At 36.7% G+C, this 22842-nt stretch overlaps 1 protein-coding gene across 6 annotated transcripts in view; it reads right to left on the bottom strand.

Moving 5' to 3' along the window:
- Positions 1–1739: 1739 nt before the first annotated feature.
- The window catches only part of LOC112046671 (neural-cadherin), a 448660-nt gene continuing 427557 nt past the window's right edge, over positions 1740–22842 (bottom strand). For 3 of the 6 annotated variants that reach the window (XM_052891245.1, XM_052891241.1, XM_052891239.1), the window contains 7 exons: positions 20442–20606; positions 16821–16958; positions 12939–16729; positions 11850–12088; positions 9630–9833; positions 6556–6777; positions 1740–5098 (listed from right to left, as the gene is read on the bottom strand). In XM_052891245.1, coding sequence (XP_052747205.1) covers positions 4995–5098; positions 6556–6777; positions 9630–9833; positions 11850–12088; positions 12939–16729; positions 16821–16958; positions 20442–20606 — 4863 coding nt within the window. In that variant the 3' untranslated portion in view covers positions 1740–4994. Of the gene's footprint in view, positions 5099–6555; positions 6778–9629; positions 9834–11849; positions 12089–12279; positions 12516–12938; positions 16730–16820; positions 16959–19067; positions 19230–20441; positions 20607–22842 lie in introns of all 6 variants that reach the window. The other 3 variants (XM_052891243.1, XM_052891244.1, XM_052891242.1) reach the window with 3 other exon arrangements.

Here is a 22842-nt window from a genome sequence, read left to right on the forward strand (position 1 = left end):
TGTTCTAAAATTAATATTTTCGGGGTAAATAATATTTCTGTTGTAAATAGATCTTAAAATGTATCCCTTATATGCATCCTTTTATTTATGACGTAGCCACACTTTAAAATTTTAAAAATACAAGTAATAGATAATTACATGGATAGTCGGAATTACTTGAATTACTTTGTATGAAAACATAAACAGGTTTGTCAAGTTAAATATATTAGAATTATACAGTTCGGCTCCTATAAGTGGACTTGTCAACACCTTGAAGTTACGGAAAATACTCCCCAGCGCCCTGTATAAAATATACTTAACCTGTATAAAAATATTACCAAATACTTACTGGGTAGAAAATTCGTTAAACCGTTATCAAAACGTGTGACCGCTGTGCTGACCATTGCCTCTTATACCTCTGCACCTAATAAGCTTTCCTTATTTTTATAGCCACATTGTTGTAAACCTCAGTAGAATGTTATTCCATTTTGTAATAAAATGGTGGAGTCAGTGTAAGTGGAGGTTAACCAACAATAACTCTATCCGAAAAATTGTAGGTACTTGTACAAACTATCAGACACCCAGCGGTTTTACTCGTAGTTCCCGTCCCGTTATACGAAAGTAAATTTAGAGACACAAATAACGTAGCTTTCTACTGGTAAAATTATTTTTAAAATAGGTTCAGTAGAACTGTAGATTCCCCCTCCAACCTTACAAACTTTACCTATTTATAATGTCTAATAAAGGTCACTGTAATGAATAGGGTCTACTTAAACATCGACAAATTGGTAGCTAAAACTTTAATAGTATCCCCTATATTACGATTAATATAGGTAAGGACGTAGAGTACGTCAGTATAAGGTATTGTTACACTATAATAAGCTCTAAGCTATTGTTCACGGTAGGTACGGCATATTTGTATCGGCATAAATTGTATTTCATATGCTTGCTCCATGCATTTTCCCAGGAGAATTCAAGATATATTATGGCCTAGATTCAGAGACGTATTATACTTACCGCTTTATTGTGCACGAAGTATACTATAAACATTCTGAAGACTTTCGTTTTAATTGTTTCGGTGTCGTAATTGAAACGTATTGGAAATTAAGTGCTATATAATTTAAAAGGGTGAAAGTGTAACTGTAACCATGTAGTACCCATTGTACTGTCTGAGATTCGCACAATTCGTATTGTACGCATAAAAAATAAAATACGGTTAGGTATAAAGGTGGACCCAGTAAATGGATAAAGCATACGATAATTTTTATTACGTAGTTCTGAATTTTATATAGGACAAAAGCAACAAAAATAATGATTTGTCAGATTTTCATTGAGTATTTTTACGAAACGAAGGTATTTTCGGTCCACCACGATATTCTTGCACATGAATAGAAAATATTTAAAAATATATCATTCTTTTTCATAGCGACCCATCTTTTATTTGTGTTTTTGTATTTCGTTTCTATACCTACATAAAATTTTTGTCTTTGCTAGAACTGGGTGAGGTGAATATAATGAAACAGGTGAACTTTTTTTTCCATATTTTATTCGTTCTTTTATGTAATCGTCAGAGTTGTACAACTAAATAATCACAGTTGAAACAAAACATAACTATGTAGGTACAATAATTAATGTCTAAAATAAAATTACGTGCATCGGGCAGCGATTTTACAAATTCGTTTCAACCGCTTGCGTTTTGTACTGGAATTCTGTGCTCTGCTGTCTTAATGCGTACATCAAACCAACTATCAACTTATTAGATCGATATAAATTATTGAATAGGTTGCATTTCACGGAAATAGGACATAGTATGCACAACAAAGATTTACTACTCAACGAAAACCGTGAATCTTTATGATATATATCGTGAAACATGCGCCGCCCGCCCTGCACTCGTGTGCCGGAAAATCAAGCAACACAAATCACAATGCTGGAAAAGCAACACGAACCGCGAGTTAGGTACGTGGCACTCAAAGCAATGTAGATTGTATTGGCGGATGTGTTAGAACTTGCGTAGTAGGTGTTCTATACTAAAGCCTTTCTTGATAAGTACTATTTACCAACAAAGAAATTAGAAATGAAGGTAGAAAATGCATTTCATAACTTATTTATTTTAAATTATGTATGGTTTGTTTATAAAATGATATATAATATATATTAACCACAATTGTTCTAAGCTTATTAATCAAATTTATTTTCATTAATTTAAGACCGAGTTAATTATAATTATTATTAGGTGTGAAATGACTAGTGATTTATACCCTCATTTTTAATTTGTTTGCTGGTAAACAGTACTCATCAAGAAAGGCTGTAGTATAGTTGCTTGCTTTTCCAGCATTACTATTTATTACATGTGGAGCTAGCTTTATTTTTAATGAAGTTTTCGTTGTGAGGAACATACAAGTCGCATAGCGGGAAGACCATGTTAGATCATATACTCAAAGATCCGCGGATTTTTTTACAATTGATTACTGTCAAAAGGGAAATTTCCATAGTGTTTATTCATCGTCAAGAGGTTCATAATTTTTCCTTGTAAAAAAAACTCAATTGTCCCTGCTACCCCTGTTAGCTACTAACGATTGCGATTTTTATAATCGAAAAAGTTGAGCGTCTCTTCATGCTGAAGCTTGGAACGAACGTAGGTAAAACTTACGGAAAATTAGATGATAGTAATCAATTGTACAATGTTCTCCGGCTTGATCCGATTTTTGTAGAGTGGGTATTTTTGTAGAGAATAGTAAACATTCAATGCACATTGTATGTCCAGTGTTATGATGAAATTGTGCTTACTAACTTGTGTTGAAGTAGTTGAAGCGTAATTTTTAAACACATTTTCTATAGTTAAAGTTAAAAATCGTGGAAATTTATGTAACAAAAACATTATATGGACTGCTTGTTGAAGTAAAATTATCTATCTTTACAATTTTCTATTAGAAATACTGAGCGACTATTTAAAGTTTAAACGTGACACTGGAGCATAAAGATTTTATTATAGGTTATGTCTTTATGGTTTTGGCCTTCACATTAAAATTAAGAATAGGCTAGCTCCAAAATCATGTACATTTACTAGAAATTTAAATAAGGCGCTCAGAAATAGTAAAATTTCGAAAATATTATACATTACTGCGGTTTACGCTCCGCATAGATCTCAACAAAAGCACAGACGATACAGTACTCAAACTATTATAAATAAATATTTCGTAAGTAAGTAGGCACCTTAAAATATAATAAAAGACGGTTTCAGTCTACTCAGAGTTTTCAAGAAAAAGAAAGAGCTAGTCTGTGCATTTAAATGCACAATTCTGTCGTGAGGGGGAAAGTACGGTTTCATAATAAATAGTTAAAAAAACTTAATAAAACACCTTATTGTAAAAAAGACACAAATATAAAAAAACGGACCAAAACTTTTTCTATACCATATATTTTTCGTCTATATATGATTATTGGCAGTGTAATATTATACGTAAAATAATAATAAAAACCTAGATATCGATTCCGAACAACTATTAAACTTCTACTTACATGAATATTAATTAACGATAATTGCTTTATTTATTGAAATTTGAATAGTTTTTTTTTTCGTGTGCAAACTAGTAGTGTTCTTATAGTAGGTATTCGAAGTCTATAATTAAACAACCCAATCTACAAAATCTTAGGCTTGAACGCATAATAAAATCAGTCATTTTAACATAATTCAGTATATTCTAAAATTTACACTGATCCTAGTTCGATGTCGAAGTGAGACAGTTTTTTCGAACCTGTACTTTAATTAATTATTTCACTATAAAATCTTAAAAATTAGTATTAAATTAATGACTTCTAAACGGCTGTAATAACTATCTCACGTCAAAATCGATGGAATAATTCTAGCACAACACTCTTAGTAAGTTATTGATATTTCCCTAGGTGCGACTAAGATTATACGTAAATATATTGAATAAATAAAGTGCAAACACTTAACTCTACGGTCATCAGACGCACCGATAATGCTAATAGATTGGCACATTCCCATTCATACTGGCGGCGCATCGCACGCACCGACGGCACGCTGCGGCGGCACGCTCGACGGCACGCTCAGCGGCACGCTCGACGGCACGCTGCGGCGGCACGCTTCGTGCGCGTGCCACTCCCGCTCCCTCGCTCGCTCACTCACTCCGCCACGCACACCGAATGAAACTCGCCACCATGCAACACTATTACAATTAGCTACTGTAACGAGTAGACCGTAGACCTTCACGGATAATCTAGTTTACCAACTAACACTACATGGAGACTTGGAGAGGAACACCAGTTACTGTACAGTTCACTTAACAATGAAATTTCGAGTAGAGCGTGAATTGTTTTACATTAAACTAAGATAGGTCGGGGTAGGTAATTTATCGTATGTACATCCCCGCTGAATATTTCACATATCGAATGAGCATTATAAACTCGACGTCCAAAGGGACCATTATTATCATTATAATTAATTATAAAATATAACATATTTTCAATAGTAGGTACATCGATTTAATGCGGAAGGGCCGTACATTAAGTGATATCACGTAAAGCTGTGGACTTACAAAATATTCGTATAAATTATTCACATTTATAGCACACTATCTACAAACACCCACGGTTCAGACTCACGTCGGGCCCTCCGGCAGAAATCCACTTATCTCGATAACTTCCAATAAAATACTGACTCATAATATGGCTAACTCGAATAAAACTTATATCAAATATTTGGTGAAGATACCGGTTCGAACCTTATAAAAAGTTACGCAATTAAACGTATATATACCTACGCCTTAAACAAGACACTTAAGCTAAGATTTTCTATTGTATAAAATAAACTTGTAGAAAAATTTATAAGAAATGCGAGTCACGGCGTAGCAGATTCCGAGTGCGCTTCCGAATTCTTAGTTTAGTCGACAAAATTCGTGGGGTGCGTTCTCCCTTCAGAGCAGGTAGTGTGACTGTGGGTGGGGTTAGTGGTAGACAATTGACTAAGTAGCGCTCGGGCGGCCCCGGGTCTACAGTTGCTCGTCCAGGTCCGGCCCGTAGATGTCGGCCAGCTTGTCAAAGCGCGGGCCCCACGCGCCCAGGTAGTCGTAGTCGTGCACTTCGTCGTCGGTTCCTAGCGAAATAATGCACTTTTAGCTTTACTGAAGTGTGTACGGTGATAGTCATTATCATCGTCATCATATCAACATTAGCTGGACGTCCACTGCTGAGCTGCCTTTTAAAAAGACTTTCAAACATCATGGTCCTGAGCCGTCTGTGACCAGAGGTTCCCTATAGTCGTCAGTCGACCTAGTAGAGGGTGACCAACACTGCGCTTTACTTTGCGTGGTCGCCATTCTACACCTTGGGTACTCAAAGCCCATCAACTATTCAAACTCTGTTTTAAAGAAAAGCCAAAGTGGCAAAGAGAGTTCTTTCGGCACCAGTTGTGGGACTTCTTAAGCTTTATAAGTCTATGGTTCCCTCACACAAAGATTATACGAGCATCGCTGAGTGACTGAGTTTTCTTATTAGTTACAAGTAATATTTTGTTAGAGATCTATTTTACTACTACAAATTTTAGATATTTCTAACCTAACCAAAGTTTATGGTATGGGTATACCTAGAGAATTTACATTTCTACGAAAATATGCGAAAGAAATGTAAGCACGAGTCTTTCAGCAAGAAAGTATGCTGTTTCATAAAAGAGTTCAAATCTGAGACATCTTAAAGAAAGGTCTACGGCGAAACTTGTAAGCTTCACAAAGAGCGAAAAGTTAAACACATGCCGGATGTAGAGAAGATAATTAAGCTCCACACTGCAGACTTTCTTTATACAGAAGTAGTACAATATAATTACTTTTCGCTTGTCGTTCATGTTTACATATTTATATGAGTATGAATATTTAAAGCAATTAGTATAATAGTGAATAAAATTCATCCGCTACGTTAATTAGTGGTTTTTCTTAGGATCAAAGTGCTTGTAAAGCAAATTTTGACTTTGACTTTTGACTTTGACTTTGAATTAAGCTCATAAGGAGTTCTTTATCTTACGTGTATGTAAATATGTGCTCATAGTTCGAAGTACCGATAAACTTAGGTGTTCCAAAATTTTTGGAACACCTAAGTTTATCGGTACTTCTATCAGGTCAACCTCCACTACAGATCGTCCAGTGGACGTCTAACGGCTGATGTGCTGTAGGCCTAAGATGCGCACTTACCTAACTCGAGACAAGAAAAAAAACAAATGTCGACCAATATCGAATGTCGCTCACTCTTTCGTTGCGTAGGGACGAAAGAGATAGCTATATTTCAACTCCGCTGCTATTGGTCGACAGTATATTCTTTTCATCGTGCATCGAAAAGTGCAGTGTTGGTCGACCCCTCAGTAGGTGAATCGAGGGCATCATTTGGATGCTGGCGGCTCGAGACCGTTTTGTTTGGGAGTCCATGCAAGAGGCCTATGTCCAGCAGTGAACGCCCATCGGCTGTTAATGATGATGATGATATTCTTATCACGACAAATGTTGATGATATCAATTACATTGGCACATTGCTACGACAGACAAACTGTTATTTTACTACACATACCTGAGGCAAGAGAAGACAAAGAGCCTGCAGTGCTGCCGCCGCCCTCATAAGCGTAGTTCCGCAGATCATCGAAGGGCGGCGCATTGGGGTCGCTGTCCGCTCTGCGCTTGTGCTCCTCGATGAACATCCCCACGTTAGTCTCGCCGGGAAGAGCAACGCCGACAGCAGGGGTTACACCCACGCCCATTGGACCCACGCCGAGCCCCACACCCATTAATGGATCTGTATCAAAAAAAACGACTGCTTTAGAACACACTACTGAAGTAAACTTCATTAGCTCTCACTCGCAACGTCCGTTCGCTTCGCCCGGTTACGCTTTTCGTAACGCAACTCCCCAAGTCAAGCGTGCGTAATGAAGTTTTACTTATCGACGGCCTCCGTTGCGCAGTGGTATGCGCGGTGGATTTTTTTTTTTACAAATACCCTACTGACAAAGACGAACCGCCAAGCGATTTAGGGTTCCGGTACGATGTCGTATAGTAACCGAAAGGGATATGGATTTTCATCCAACTCCTAATAAGTTAGCCCGCTTCCATCGTAGATTGCATCATCACTTACCATAAGGTGAGATTGTAGTCAAGGGCCAACTTGTAAAGAATAAACAAACACACTTCAAAAGGTAGTCCTAATAACCTATTGTATTTTGATATATTGTAGTCACACAATGTTCTCGTTCCCGTGGGAGACGAAAATAAAATATATATAATTCAGTCGTAAGGTGAAGATGTAGGTAGCTTTCTATTGGTAAAAGACGGTATTGGTAGTAGACGTCCGTTAAGAACAGAATTTGCGCCAGGGTCGGATTAACGAGGTCTAAAGGCGGATTAGGTGGGGAAACTATGCTATATATTTTCGTCCGAAATTCCTCAGTGCCTGAAGACAAAATTCTTCGAACAGTGCGTGTGGCAAGTGACACCTATGGTTCCGAGACTTGGTCGCTAACTATGGGCCTCATAAGACGGCTCAGAGTCACGCAGCGGTCGATGGAACGAGCTATGCTGGGAGTGTCTTTGCGTGATCGAACCAGAAATGAGGAGATTCGCAGAGAAACCAAAGTCACCGACATAGCTCAACGTGTCGCGAAGCTGAAGTGGCAATGGACGGGGCACATAGTTCGAAGAGCTGATGGACGTTGGGGTACCAATGTACTGGAATGGCGACCCCGCACTTGAAAGCGCAGTGTTGGTCGACCCTCAACCAGGTGGAGAGACGACATCAAGCAGGAATTCGTTGGATGCCAGACGGCTCTGGATCGTGATGTTTGGAAGTCCCTACTAAAAGCCTATGTCCTGCAGTGGACGTCCATCGGCTGATATGATAATGATGATAATACGGGCGGACAAAGTCACGCGCGTGTTCTAGTAATCTCGGATTTAATGAGAATGAAACTGAATGCGTCTACTAGTAACAAATATAAAATTAACAATCCATGTTCCCTCGCGATCGGCGCTGCATAGTCAATTTAATTAACCATCAATGTTGCTTAACGAATTTAATCGCTTGAGAAATTAAATCACACCGTTCTCGTTAAGCCAACAAATTACTTTTGGAAAAGTACGTCTTTAAAAACAGGGAGCTCAACAATACATCCACTAATCACTTCCAGAAGCAGTTTAAGTCTGACCTTATTTTTTTGAGATAACTCAAACGGCTGGATTTCTTTTGCATGAGATAAGAGCGCTAAAACGGATTTGATAACATGCCTAATTTAGAAATGGTGGTAAAGAGAAATATCTTCCATTTTTTGTCTAAGAATTTATAAGAATATGGTACTAATAAAAATGCGAATGTGCGTTTGTTACGCTTTCTAGCCACTATACTGATTTAAAAATTATTTAAACAATGGAAAGCTATATTATCAGCGGGTAACGTTGTATTAACATGGGAACGGGGACTACGCGGGTGAAACCGCGGGTTGTGTCTCTAGTAAGAAATATTTTATCTACACCAATATTTTATAGACGATAGATAGATTTTATTGTATGTAACGAATAAACTCAAAAACTGTTACACTGATTTGAAATATTGTTTCACCAATAAAAGGCTAAATTACCAGGGATTAATAAAGGCTATAATTTCTCCCTGGATTCCGAGGAAATTTGTTTTTGTTTTTAACAAGTTAGCCCTTGACTACAATCCCGCCTGAAGGTAATAGATAATACAATCTAAGATGGAACCGGTTTAACTTGTTAGGAGTATGAAAATCCACACCCCTTTCGGTTTCTACAACCGCAAACCGCGAGGTTCGGCTAGTAAATATTTTATAAAAAAAATACTATTACAAATAAAATGCGCGTCAGTTTTACAATTAAAGTGAGTAGTTTTGTACCAAGATTGGTTCAAATTCCTGCGGGTTTCTGCTGACGTCTCGTGCGACAGACTCGTGACATTTACAAGGGTTTCGCTTTTGGCCTTTGAGTGGAAACGCCTTAAATACCCAACGGACAGGCTACCCGAAAGGTGGCACTCTCAGCAATATTAAACAAGTGTCAATTATCAATTGAAAACAATCCTGTTTATCACAGCGGACGAGGGTTTTACTTTAAGAAGCAATATTTATAACCTAGAGGATTTACAAGAGAATAACTGTCACGTTTTAATAGCTAAACTATAAAAAAGGAAAGATTTGTATTTTTGTGTGTTACAAAAATCAAAAACCACTAGACCGATTTGATAATTTTCTTCACCAATGGAAAGCTACCAGGAAGTAACATAGGCTAAAGTTTATCCCAGTATTCCCACTGGAATAAAACTACGCAAGTGAAACCACGAAGTTCTGCTAGTACTTCGTAATTCATATAAACTGTGCTAGTTATTCTAAATTATTAATTACGAAAATCATTAAAAATAAATTTAGTTTTCCTTATTTACTTACGACGAGCTGATGGACGTGGGGATCCCAAGGTGCTAGAATGGCGACCCCGCACCGGAAAGCGCAATGTTGGTCGACCCCCGGTGGAGGATACCAAGCGGGTTGCAGGGAGCCGCTGGATACTCGAGATCGATGTTCTTGGAAGTCCATGCCAGAGGCCTACGTCTATCGGCTGATAATGATGATAATGATGATGACTTACATGGTAATTTTGATGGAATATGATCAGGAAGCGGGCCACCGATGGGGATTTGAAGTGGTGTTATGTCAAAAGCAGTCATATCGTCTTCGCCGCCGCCTTCGTCGTCGTAGTTTATTATGTTCTCACGAACGTCGTCATCGGGGCCCGGGTATTTGATGTGGGCTTCTCGACGTCGGTTATACACCACGAACACCAGTACAAGAACTGTAACATACAAAATTAGTTAACATCCAACTGTGCGTTGAATTCAGAATTATAGACGGAGAGCCAGCGACAGCCAGACCTTCGTCATTTTATAAAAGCTGCAAGTTTGTCAGCTCATGCTCCTACTATAGATGAGTACCGTAATCAACTATGTGTGAGTTTGGACCGTATTGGCTTTGGTAGATGGCAGGTTTCAAGGATCTAAAAACTCAACCACCTAAGTAAAAAGTATAATTTTTTTATATTTTTATCGGCATAATATGAGAAATGATATCAACATTCGCCAGACCAGGCCTAATCGCAAACTTTCTAGAGACCCTTGTAGTTTCAAATAAAATAGTGTTTTTGGAAGGGTTGCAGCGAAGCTAAGTAACTGGCGACTGGGAATATAATTTCTTATATTATGAAAGGAAAACATAAAAAACTTACACTTTATACTTAGACGGTTAGGGTCTGGATCCTTAAAACCTGCTTGCTACCTTCCAAAACCACCACGGTCCAAACTCCATAATATCGGCTACCGTACTTACTTATGGTAGGAGCATGAGCTGACAAACTTTCAGCTTTTTAAATATGACGAAGGTCTGGGGTTCACGAGCTCTTAGACTATTACGTATACATTGTTTTCTATATTCTTACACGCCTGTCAAAATTTCGGAGGCTAACTTTAAATTGAACTATCGTTTATTCCCACTGCGAGATAACAATTCTAACTGTACAGTTTAGATTGTATTGTACGACCGTGGAGCATTAAACATGCTGTTAAAATAGAGACTAGTGCCAGTGTTCATTTTCCAATGCTGGAAGGTTTATCGGGCGGCTGCTATCGAAACTGAAAATTTGATCCCACAAGCGAGTATGATTTACGTAGCGGTTTATAAGAGGATTTGTTACGCAGAAATATATTAACAGTTGGCGTCCTTCCAATTTTGTATCTAATATTGAGGTCAATTTGCAGTTTTAGCGATCATAACTTTCTGTTGTAAGCATAATGCTGCTAGAACTTATGTAGCGTATGGCGCTTCGATTGAATATACAGGCTGTTGCGAAGTATTTCCCATAACTTCAAGGTGTTGGCAAGACCATTTATAGGGGCCGAACTGCATGACTATTTTTTTTTAACTTTTTATGTTTTCATACAAAGTACCTAATTAAAATAATTTTGACTAAACATGTAACACACGCCATTATGTATCCTTGCATTTTAAAATACGTAATCGTAGTGGTAAGACTGTCGATATCGACGAGATATTGCAACTGGCAGTCCGCACTTTACGAGAAAGCGACTTCATGATTTATCAATGAATAAGTTTGGCTAGGTCATAATATGAGGATGCGATTTATAGTACACAATTTAAAATCTATTTACAAAAGAAATATTTTTTAGTCCGAAAGTATTCATTTTATACACACATGTTCACAAATACATATGTTCTTTAGAATTTTTAATTAGTTTTCCTTAAAGAATATAACCCTAGAGTTATGGGAAATACTCCCTAGCATCTTGTATATACTTTGGTAGTGTTAAAGAATAGATGTCGTAAACAACGCTGAACAAGTCAAGTACTTCTGCATATTTTTTTATCTAAAATAATTCTCATGAGTCCCGTGAGTTCAGCTACTAAAATAGTAAACTTTGCACAATTAAAGCCAATAGTCTCTTTTTATTTTATTTGTATAATCTGCATAATCCAAAACAGTAAACTGCAGCCGAATAAGCTAGCTTAAAGAGAGTATAATTATCCTTACTTAAAACATTTATTTCGTTACAGGATCAGAAAGAACAATACTTTCAAGGAAGGAATGGAGTGTCGAACTATCAGGTAACTATTATAGGTAGCTTGACCTTTAATTTTGCTTTTATAGAGTAATGTATCTAATTGTAATGTCTTGCTAGCTTAATAATAGCAAAATTTGTTATAATCAGGTTATACTATTTTGTAATCTATTGTGATTGTGTACACGTAAAATTACAAACGACATGATGAAAACATGCAAAATAATAAAAGTGCTCACCTAGAAGCAAAAACAAACAGACAATGATAGCTATAATGAAATCCCTGGACGGCATGATGATCCCTGACGCGAGCAACTCTAGTTCACAATCGTGGCCAGTGTAACCGAAGGGGCAGATGCAGTCGTAGCGCCGCGCCGGCTCGCGGTCCACGCAGGTGCCTCCGTTGAGGCAGGGGTTGTGGACGCACTCGTTCACGTTGACGCACGTACCGGCAGCGCGAGTTGATCCATCCGGACACCTACACATTGCCTGCTTTACCTCTCGTCCACCAGTGTTCGCGCGCACTGAGCCCCATATAAGCATGCACTACACATCTAATAAATATAATACATCTATACGATAAGATGAGATAAATAATGACAGTGCGAATGAAGGTGAAGGTGAGATGTCTAGGGAACACGCGGGAGCGTGACTAGGCTATGTGCTCACTCATGATAATAAGGAGGCAGACGAGGATCGCCGCGAGCGCGCCCATGCTGAGTTTGAGTGTGCGGCCTTCCTGCACGAGCTCGCAGTTCTCGCCCCAGTAATTTTCGGGACAATGGCAGCGATAGCCGGGCTCCCGGTTGACACACGAGCCTCCGTTGCGACAGGGGAAGTAGAGACACTCGTTCTTGTCTACGCAACCCTTGCCGTCCGGTGACAATACCAAACCCTCACCGCAACTAGATAGCATTCCAATATGTTAATATATACACAGATACCTTTAAAAGTATTACATACATGTACAGTGTTATTATGAATTATTATTAAATTACTAATTACACATGAATACGTACAATATGTACTTGTATATAAGAAAATTTATTATGTGAAAGCGAAGAAGTCATGTAAGCATTTATATGTATGTTGAAAGTTATTTTATAAAATTTAGTAAATAATATATTTTATTACATATTTTGTAAATTCTATTATATTACAAAAATGAATCTCAGTGCGCGCACAATAGTAATTTATAGATAGCTTTTTTTATATAATTATTAATCTATAACAATGAATTCAATTTGAAATTAATCTCGTATTTCTTTAAAATCCAAATGTAAAAACTAACAGTGAAGAGTTATGTATCTCATAGGTAAAATACTCACGTGCATTCGTATTCATTCCAGAGGTCAACACACACAAAAGGCTCGGTACAGTGTACATTGATACACGGACTGTTGGATGGGCAATTTCGATCTAAATTTCTTGCCATTGTGGCTTGACCCCATTGCGTACCATTCATAGCTGGTGGCAAAGGCAAGTGTTTTCCTTCTAACCGAATGTCATCTAAACAGCCCTTTTGGAAGTCAGCATATACTTCAAATGTCCTGACACCTGTATATTCAGCTTTACCTCCAGCATATACGCCTTCCTGTTTATCAACTAGTAACCATTGATGGCCTTCAAAGGTGAATGTTTCATTATATCTTCTTCCCTCGCCGCCATCAATTTCTAGTGTTGCTGCGCTACCGTATCTACTGACACGCGCTATATGCCATTGACCATCATCCACTGCTACAGAATTTAGCCAAACATCGCGTTCTTCTGTTCGCAAGGAGTTCAGATTGAAGCGGAAGTGTAACCGGGAATCTTTTACTTCCAATATTCCGTATTCACGATTATGTTGATCGCTTACTCTGAACAGTTCCCCATGAGGTTCACGAGTTCTGAATCGCAGTTGAATTTGAGTGCTAAATCTATCAGGTTCAAAACTTAAAGCAAATTTCACGTAGCTTTGTGGTCTAAAACTAGTAGGAGTAGTTGGAAGATTACATGCAGGCCCAGTCCATCCCGGTTGACACTGACATCTTGCTTCAGAAAAACTACCTACACAGTTTCCATGTTCCCAACATCTAGGATCTGCTGATACACAAATTTCTTCAGTCTGTGGACAGCCAGCTACAGAATTTCGGGAGAGTCCAGGGTGAGCTAAGTCGTACAACTTGCTGTTGTGAATTAAATTTCTTATACACCCATCAAAACCTTTTCCAATAGGCATATACTGCCAGTGATAATGCGTGGGATCAAAATGTTCTATGTATAATCCCCCAATTTGCAAAGGTGCATTGACATTTAAATATTCATTAAATGGAGGTATCGTCCCCGTCGCTTGACATGTTGAATCGTCAAATTCCGGTGGTGTGCCATCTTCCATTTCCTGAATGTCCGCTGATTTACAAAAGTCTACTATCATTCTAACATTTTCACTATCCCAAAATATGTCCAATCTGTGCCATTCACCATCATCCAAAGATTTTTTGGTTTTTACTCTTAGCTCTAACGTTCCGGAACCAAAATCTATTAATAATCGTGGGTTGCCTCTTTCTAATTCAACGGAGATGAAATCTGAGACTACTATTTCTTCGGGTTCAGGAGGTACTATTGGTCCATTATAAAGTAAAACTCCTTCTGATTTTCTTGTTATAAATTCAAAACTCAAATGTGAACTATCACACATTTCCAGAGATGGATACCAGGCCCACCCAGTACCTCTGAAGCTTCTAGATGTTTGCTGACATCGTGGTCCAGTATATCCCGAGGGACATGAGCAAGTAAGACCATATTTACCTTCGATGCATCTGCCTCCATTATAACAAGGAGAGTTGCGACAAGTTTCTGCCTGGGTAAAGTTTCTAGCACCACACGTACACTCAGCGATAACATCGACTCTTACCCCAACGAGAGCTGTTTTATTGGCATTCACCATGTACGGTAAATTACTTATGTCTAATACGTTTGTACAAGATCCTTCACACATTTGATTTTCATGTAGACACTCATCAATGCCTACCATCGTAATATTTATACCAACGGTTCTCTCAATTTCTTCACGATGCATGAGAACAATTCCATTTAATCGGATAGGTTTATAATAATGGGCGCCATGTGCTGAGAAACGTATATCGGTTATAGGTGGGTGTTTCTTCCTTAATTGAACACTAAATATGTCAATGTTCTCTCTTTCGGTATTAAGTAAGTCAGCCAATTTATCTTTAAATATATCAAGCTTACTTCTTGATACACTTAGTGTTTTATAATTCCAAACTCGAATAAAATCTTCATCTGATATTCCCGATATTCGTATTGAACCAGAATTTATTATAGCGTCGTGAGATATTTCTTTTACATATACTGTCACATTAGCCGGCACATCCGTTTGTGTATGTTTTCTATCGTATACTTTAAACTTCAGATGATACCGACCTTCTCTTGTTTTATGTTTCATTTGTACCATACCTGTTTCTTCATTAAGAGTAAAATTAGGGTGTTCAGTTGTTTCCCAGAAAAACTTCTTGTCAGGCAAATCCCAGTCATCAAGGTCGTACACATAAACTCGTCCAATTTCGGTATCTGGTGCCTGTCCTTGATAATTATATATCAGGATCTCCTTGGATCCTGGTTGCATTTTGTTATCATTGACATCGCCGATTACAACAGTTAATGTACTTGTACCAGTCATTGCTGGATTGCCATGATCTTTAATGATTATGGGAATAAGATACTCTTTTTGTTGTTCTCTGTCAAATGATCGAAGGGACGAAACGATTGCCATACCATCTCCATTTGCACCTTTCTGATCTTGTTCAACTTTAAATGATGCTCTAATTATATCATCTGCACCTGGATCAAGTCTAAATTGGAATGGCGGACCGTTACTTTTCGATCTATCATCATCGTCAGTGGCTAGTATTTCAGCTACTTTTTTGGGTGTTATGTGTTCAGTTAAAACTGGTCTATAGTCTTTTAAGAAAGTAGGTGCATTGTCATTAATATCTTGTACTATAACAGTTAAAGTAGCTGTTGCTGTTCTGGGAGGAACGCCGTCATCAATAGCCAAAATCTTTACTTGATGTCTAGGAGTATCTTCTCTGTCCAAAGATCTTTGAATACTGACAGTTCCCTCTTGATTTATAGAAAACTGCCGTTTTCTATCCGATGATCTATCAATAGCATATGAAACTTTACTTTTACCACCTTGATCTGGGTCAGTTGCTTTAAATGTTTCAAGGCTTTTACCAACTTCCGCATTTTCATAGACCGATACTTCGATATTTGCTCGTTCAAATTGTGGTTTATTATCATTTATATCTCTTAGTTTTACTACTACCCACGAATAAGCTACGTGATATTTGTCATTATCGTTGTCTTCACCTTTATCGTTTACTTGAATTCTAAATCTAAAACCATTACTTTGTAGCTGGTCTTCATAGTCTAAAGGCTGTACAATTTTTAAAGAACCAGTACCATCATTATTTCTAACCATGGTGAACTTATCAGCACCATATCCACTATTCTCTATTACTTTATACTGGAATTTATTAGTTTCGTCTTCATCATGAACAGTTACGGTCAAAATTGGCATTTCAGGCAAATTATTTCCATCTGTTTCATCAACTTCCGTGAACCATTCATCTTTTGTAAACTGGGGCGGCATGTCATTTATATCTTTCACTCGAATAGAAGCTGTACCTGTCCCTTTTAGCCCCCCACCATCTGATGCTACTATTTGTATTGAATAATCTGGTGTTCTTTCACGATCTAAGCAACACACTGCGGTTTTGATTACACCAGTTTCTGGTTCTATCTCGAAAATAGGAGAGCCGGTTTCTTCTTCTATTACATTTTTTTCTATTGAATACCAAAGTTTGGCATTATTACTTTCAGCAGGGTCGTCATAATCGATAGCAGTCATTGTCATAACGACCATGCCTGCAGTTCCATTTTCGGTGACATTGCCAAAGTATACGCCTTGTGGGAATATCGGAGAGTTATCGTTAATATCTTTGAGATTCACTTGTACATCAGCGTAACCTACAAGCCCTTCTCCTCCTTCATCTTGAGCAAATACTGTAAATCTCCATTGTGGCCTTCCATTGGGTTGATCACGATCCAAGGGCTAAGAATAAAAAAAAACGGATTTAGTAGTACAATGAAATATCTATATTAATCGGTTTTTATCTTTTATACTAGACGATATTGCTACTCACTTTTAACACAAATATTTCTCCTGTTGTTCGATTGATATCAAACTTGCTGTTTGAAGGATTATCAGGGTCAATGCCTTGGCCAGTGAGGAAATAAACAATGTTTTGCTGTCTATCTTTATCACCATCGGTTGCAGTAACCTGTTTAGGACACAAGTATGAGTAAAATGGTTGTAAATAACGAAATCATAGTATAGTCGAAAAAATTAGAATTCGTACATTGGAGGGTTGTTTATTTTATCATTTATTATTGTTATGTAAGTTTCAGACAGTACGGGAAAAATAAAAATACAAACTCTATAAATCTTTTCAAAACGAATTCAGATCAGAAAATAACTCTGGGAATAAATAATTTTTACGAGTCGTATTTATTTATGATATAAACTTGGCCATTATTTCGTTTGTTTATGTTTACAAAGTTCGACAAAATGAATAATATCCGAAATCATATTTTGTAAGCCTATGAAGAACGACTCAATAAATTAGTTGATACATGAGCAGAAAACTATAACTATTAGCACATAAAATAATATAGCTATCGTTGACTTACGTTAAATATTATTAAAATCATTGTTATGATTTTAATAAATTATTATATAATAAATCATAATAGAGCTCTAATAGTGTAATAATTTGTTCGAAACATTTATTCATTATTATGCTGAGATAGCGTGTCAGATGTTTTGTTGAGTTAACTTAACATTAAGTGTGCGCCAAAATATACTTTGCTCATTTTGACATTAAAAAAAAACCATGAACTAATTTTAATTTAAATGTAATTACAAAATTGTGTGTAACTAAAGTCCTCAATTCGTATTGAATGAGTTTTAATTTTAGTCTATCAATTTATTATTACAAAGAAAATAGACAAAATTATAATTTAAAAGTTAAGTTTTTTTATGTCATCCATTCTAATGATTATAAGAAAAAGTACCTTTCTAATTTTGTCTGACTACGCACAGTCTAGATAATATGATGAGGGTCGACTTTTACGTAATTATTCGGATCATTTACGATTTTCGCTCAATTACGGAAAAAATCCATATCACAGTGACGAGCGACAGTTTTTGCTGTCTACTCGTGTATATAGTAGCTACAACTTTCTATCTTCAATATTATTTTCCAGCAAGTCCGTTATCTTAGTCAATTATAATTGTATTACTTTTTATATATTTAAAGTTCATTTACTTTGAATAAACAACATATTTCATGTGAGCAAATAACTAATGTTGTAAGCTTACGTGTGGTTACTACCACCGTATGTAAACTCATACGAAATTCTACTAAATCATTGTTAAACTTTCAAGCTTGAACTACGACTGCACGCTATTATGACTATACCTTCTCGTAATTATGAATATCTGCATGGTGATATCTATATTATGCAGTTTTTTTTTTAAATAAACACTTATTAAAAGATTCGTACTAAAGACTTTTAAATCCATTGATGAATAGCTAAAATTTATCACATCGAGCAATCATTAAACGTAATTTGTTACTTTGTCTGATCTCTGAGTAAGGTCTTATGAAGACGTCAACAAGCACGATTAATTCAATTAGTAAGCGAAACGAACAAAGGCCAAGTTTATAATATCTATAGGCAAAGGTAAGAGTTTAGGGATACATAAATTAGTTTGAAGCATAGATTAAAACACAATTAACCCGTACAGATTTAAGCATGCATTAAGATTAATTGAATAGAAAACGCTAACCACCCGCAAAACTTTTAACTGGAATCAAGCGGTTATCCAAACCATTTATAAGCATTATCTACTTACCTGCAAGATACGAATAATAAAGGAAGAACTTTTCCGTATGAAAATTACTACAGTGATGGGATAGGAAGCAAAAAAAAATATGTTTTAATAATTTCTACTAATAATCAAGTATTACCACTACTATAACGTAAATGTAAAAGCAGACAAGATTGTTGTTTGTTATATTAGTACGAGAAGGAATGCCTTAATATTCAAAGCGGATTCCAAGGTTATACCCGAAGTAAAGAAAATCCAAGAATTTTTAAGTACTCTGGCAATTTTGATAAACGAAAACAATTTCGAGATATCTTTTATTTAATTATACATTAAAATCTACAAAATAATAAAATACGTTGAACAAAGGAGTTATAAATAAAGTCAGATCAGAAAAAAGAGTCAATTTTAAGTGTTTGTCTCTTAATGAAATAAGCCAGTAGAGTAAAATAAAATAAACAAACAGAAAAAAACAAAAGATTAAAACAAAAAATAAAACCTGTATGAGGAAATGAGGGTAGGGGCCGGTTTCCTCGAGCGCCTGAGTGACGTAGGCGCTCCGGGTGAACCGAGGCGGGAGGTCATTGATGTCGAGAACGTGAACCACGACGCGCGTCGAGTTCTCGTTGCGGCCGTCTGAGGCAACCAGCGTCAACTCGTACTGCGCACACGCAGGCATTAGCTCATGCTCATGCAATGCTGCTGCACGAACACATCTTAAAGATTGTTGAAATGTATGTCAGTGAACGTCTTTGAGGATCTTACATTTGTTCGTGCAGCAACGTTTAGATAGCATCTAAAAAACTAACGAAATAAAATAATAATTAAATTAATTTCGAAATTAACAAAAAATAAAAAGTAGGGTATCTATATCACGGTAGTAATAAAAACATAAAAAAATCCTTATGTCTTTTTTAGTATAAAATATACTTGTGCATATAACATTTAAAGTCTACTTTTATATATTCATTTATAATTACTGTAGTGAATATAGGAAAATTTTAAACAAATTGCAATGAAAGGAGTTTTTTGCAAATTGGATTTTTACGATGCCTGAAAATACTACTATAGGTGTATTTTTTCGATATTGTAGAGCCAACTGTGCAATGTTCCATTTTTTACGGCCGATAAGACGCCGCTGTGCTGTCACAATTTTATATTGGACGATTCAACGAATGCTGAACGATCTACCGCACTATAGTTACACATTTTCCAATTCAACAGCTTTCGTGACATTTAATCAATATTTATGTATTTCATATGCAAAAACGATGCACGTAATATCCAATTTACTTTTACCGTAAAAATGCTGACCGATAATTTTCAATTCAGTTATGAGAATGTTACAATTTATTACCGCTTCACTTCTTCGTATAATGGTTAATGCACACAATAAATACGCAGAATGATAAAAAGTTTTATCACCACTTTATATCGTTTCATCATTGTATGAGAGTTTTTTAAATGCAGATCGGACATCCACAAATAATTAATTTATCAAAAATGAATTTTTCGTTTGTGAAATAAACGTACCGAGAACGAGCTATTATCATTCAGTGTTGATTTCGTTGTTTTTGTCCGCAATTTCTGTTTTGATTAAAAGACAATGTTAACTTAAACAATAACGGAAACGAACAAAAAAATCTTATTAAAACCAAGAATACAACAACGCTAGCAGTAAAACGAAACTACAACTAAACGGCACAATGAAAAAACTCATGCCATGCAAAATGAAATAAAAAAACACTGCGGAAGGTCAATCTAGTAAATGGCAAATGTCACCCCATGCGGATTTTGAAGCTTTATCCTCAAAGCTGCGGCTGAGGGAACTATAAAGAACGAAATGAGGCGCTTTCACCGCCGTGGTTCGGACCTGTAGCACCCGCTTGGGGAGATTGCGGTCGTCTTCCTCGGTGATTTGGGTTCGATATGTGGGTCTCTCGAACACGGGGGGATTATCGTTCACGTCCTTCACGTGAATCACTACGGTCGTGTAGTTTTCTTTGAGGTTGTCCGATGCAGCCAACTTCAGTTCGTACTGTTTCCGTCCAATTAAAGTTTTGAAAGAGAAAATTACTATTAGTTACAAACTATATGCTTTATACGAGTGAGGTGGAATTAATTATAATATTAATGTACGACAATGAGTAAACATTTAGATTATTTTTTTTCAATTGACTATGATGAATAAATAAGTTATTTAATTCATCAAAATTCATCTAACCGGTGGTATAAACAGTTATGTTAATTAAATTAATACATATTAAATGTAATAGCATAAGTGAGCATGATTTATCTAGCTCAGATTGCATTGTCACTTTGACACATTGTGGACAATAACATGGTTTCGTTGTTGTTTTTTTCTGAGGTAAACATTTAAAGTCGTTTACACCACACTTTATAAAATGAAGAATACTTAAATAGCACCAAACACATTATAAAGGGATGTACTCGTAGGTAAGTAAAGCAGAACGATAAAACCTTATAGCTGAGGCGTTAGCCTTTTAACAATAGAGAGGCGGTATTTGTGGTAGCGAGCCGGGGACTTATTGGCGTCATCTGTCCGCGTCACTCGGCTATTTCCTCGACAGAGGAAGATGTTTGTTTCAAAATTCGTTCCGCCCATAAAAGCTAAAGTATTGTAATTTCCATTTGAATATTTTGTAATTTAATTTTAATGGGATAGAGAAATTGAGACAATATTGAATTAATGTCAAAGACTCATTAAATTTCAACGAACAATTAAGAATTTAAATAAATTAATAATAATCAATAAACTACTTATACTACTATATAACTATATGGTATTTTTTTTTTCAACATTAAATTTATCTATACTCAAACGGTCATATTTATAAACATGGACTAAGATTTAAACCCCAATTTTCTAAGAAGTCACGATATAACCACTACTCAATTGTTGTTTTGAAAAGTTGAATTTTGAAAGCAATTGAAAGCAAATCAATTTTGCCTGTAGAATAGATGAAAGCAAATAAGAGTTTTATAAAATGAACGGTTTACATCCATCCATTTTAAGCTTCTCGAGGATCTATAATTTAATAGCGACCAGGCTTTCGGCGATCGAACGCCTGGCTTGTTGAAACGAGTATTGGAGATTAAATTATACATTTCATAAACGCTAGCTTAAATATTCCTTCGATATTATAAAGTTTAGCACACTTTAAAAGTAATAGCGATTGAAAACGCTCATCCATACGAGTACTAATATTATAACTGAAAGTGTGTGTGTCTGTCCGTTTGTTTGTCCGTCTTTCACGGCAAAACGGAGCGACGAATTGACGTGAGTTTTTAAGTGGAGATAGTTGAAAGGATGGAGAGGCCCTTTTTTGTCTCTATGTAACCACCCACTTCCCTAAAATGGGGGATAGAAGTTTTTATGGAACATTTCACAATGTTCAAGGAAGAAAGCTAAACATTGGATTGCAGGCTATTTGTGACTATTTTAGGATATGGGTACGGTAGGTGTAGGGTAGAGTAAAGTAGGGGTAGGAAAGTGGTAGGGTAGGGGTAGGGTGGGGGTAGGGTGGGGGTAGGGTGGGGGTAGGGTAGGGGTAGGGTAGGGGTAGGATAGGGGTAGGGTAGGGGTAGATAGGGGTAGGGGTAGGGGTAGTATTTAGGAGTAGGTAGGTAGATAGGGTAAGGACCTATCCTTACCTAATAGGGAAGAAGTGCACATAAGTCAAAGCGAAGCTTGACCGAGTCCGCTGGTAATGTAATATATCGAATGTACCAACGTACGTAATAAGATTTTTATTATAATCTTTTTATAATTCTAATCTTTGTAATCCGATAATTATTATAGATTCAGGTGTCAGTTGCAGTTTATAATTGGAGTTGAAAACCTTTTGTAGGTGTGAAACAGAGTTTTGTGCTGGTGCCAACGCCAGGCTATCACGAGTCATTTGTGAACGCTGACCTGTGCCCTTGGTCCGTTGCGCCGAAATAATGGTATCGGGCTCGGCCAAATTGTCACGACACAAGCCTTTGCTGTGTAAAGGCTTTGATTTAGTGAACCAGTCGCGTGTTGCTATCTATCATTTAAACAGATTTTACACTGTACCGAGCTATTTTCGCGCATGAACGGCTTTGAAATGGACCGTTATCTAAACGCAAGTTGTTTTACTAAAAGAAAAATGTTTTACTATAGATGGATATAGATACATCTATTTCTATATACATTAAATAATAATCTGTAAAGAGCTTGAACACCCTAGCTTTGACACTCGACTTGTAGGCTCTTTTCCATTTATTTA

Source organism: Bicyclus anynana, chromosome 3 (assembly GCF_947172395.1).
Source record: "Bicyclus anynana chromosome 3, ilBicAnyn1.1, whole genome shotgun sequence".
Lineage (NCBI taxonomy): Eukaryota > Metazoa > Arthropoda > Insecta > Lepidoptera > Nymphalidae > Bicyclus > Bicyclus anynana.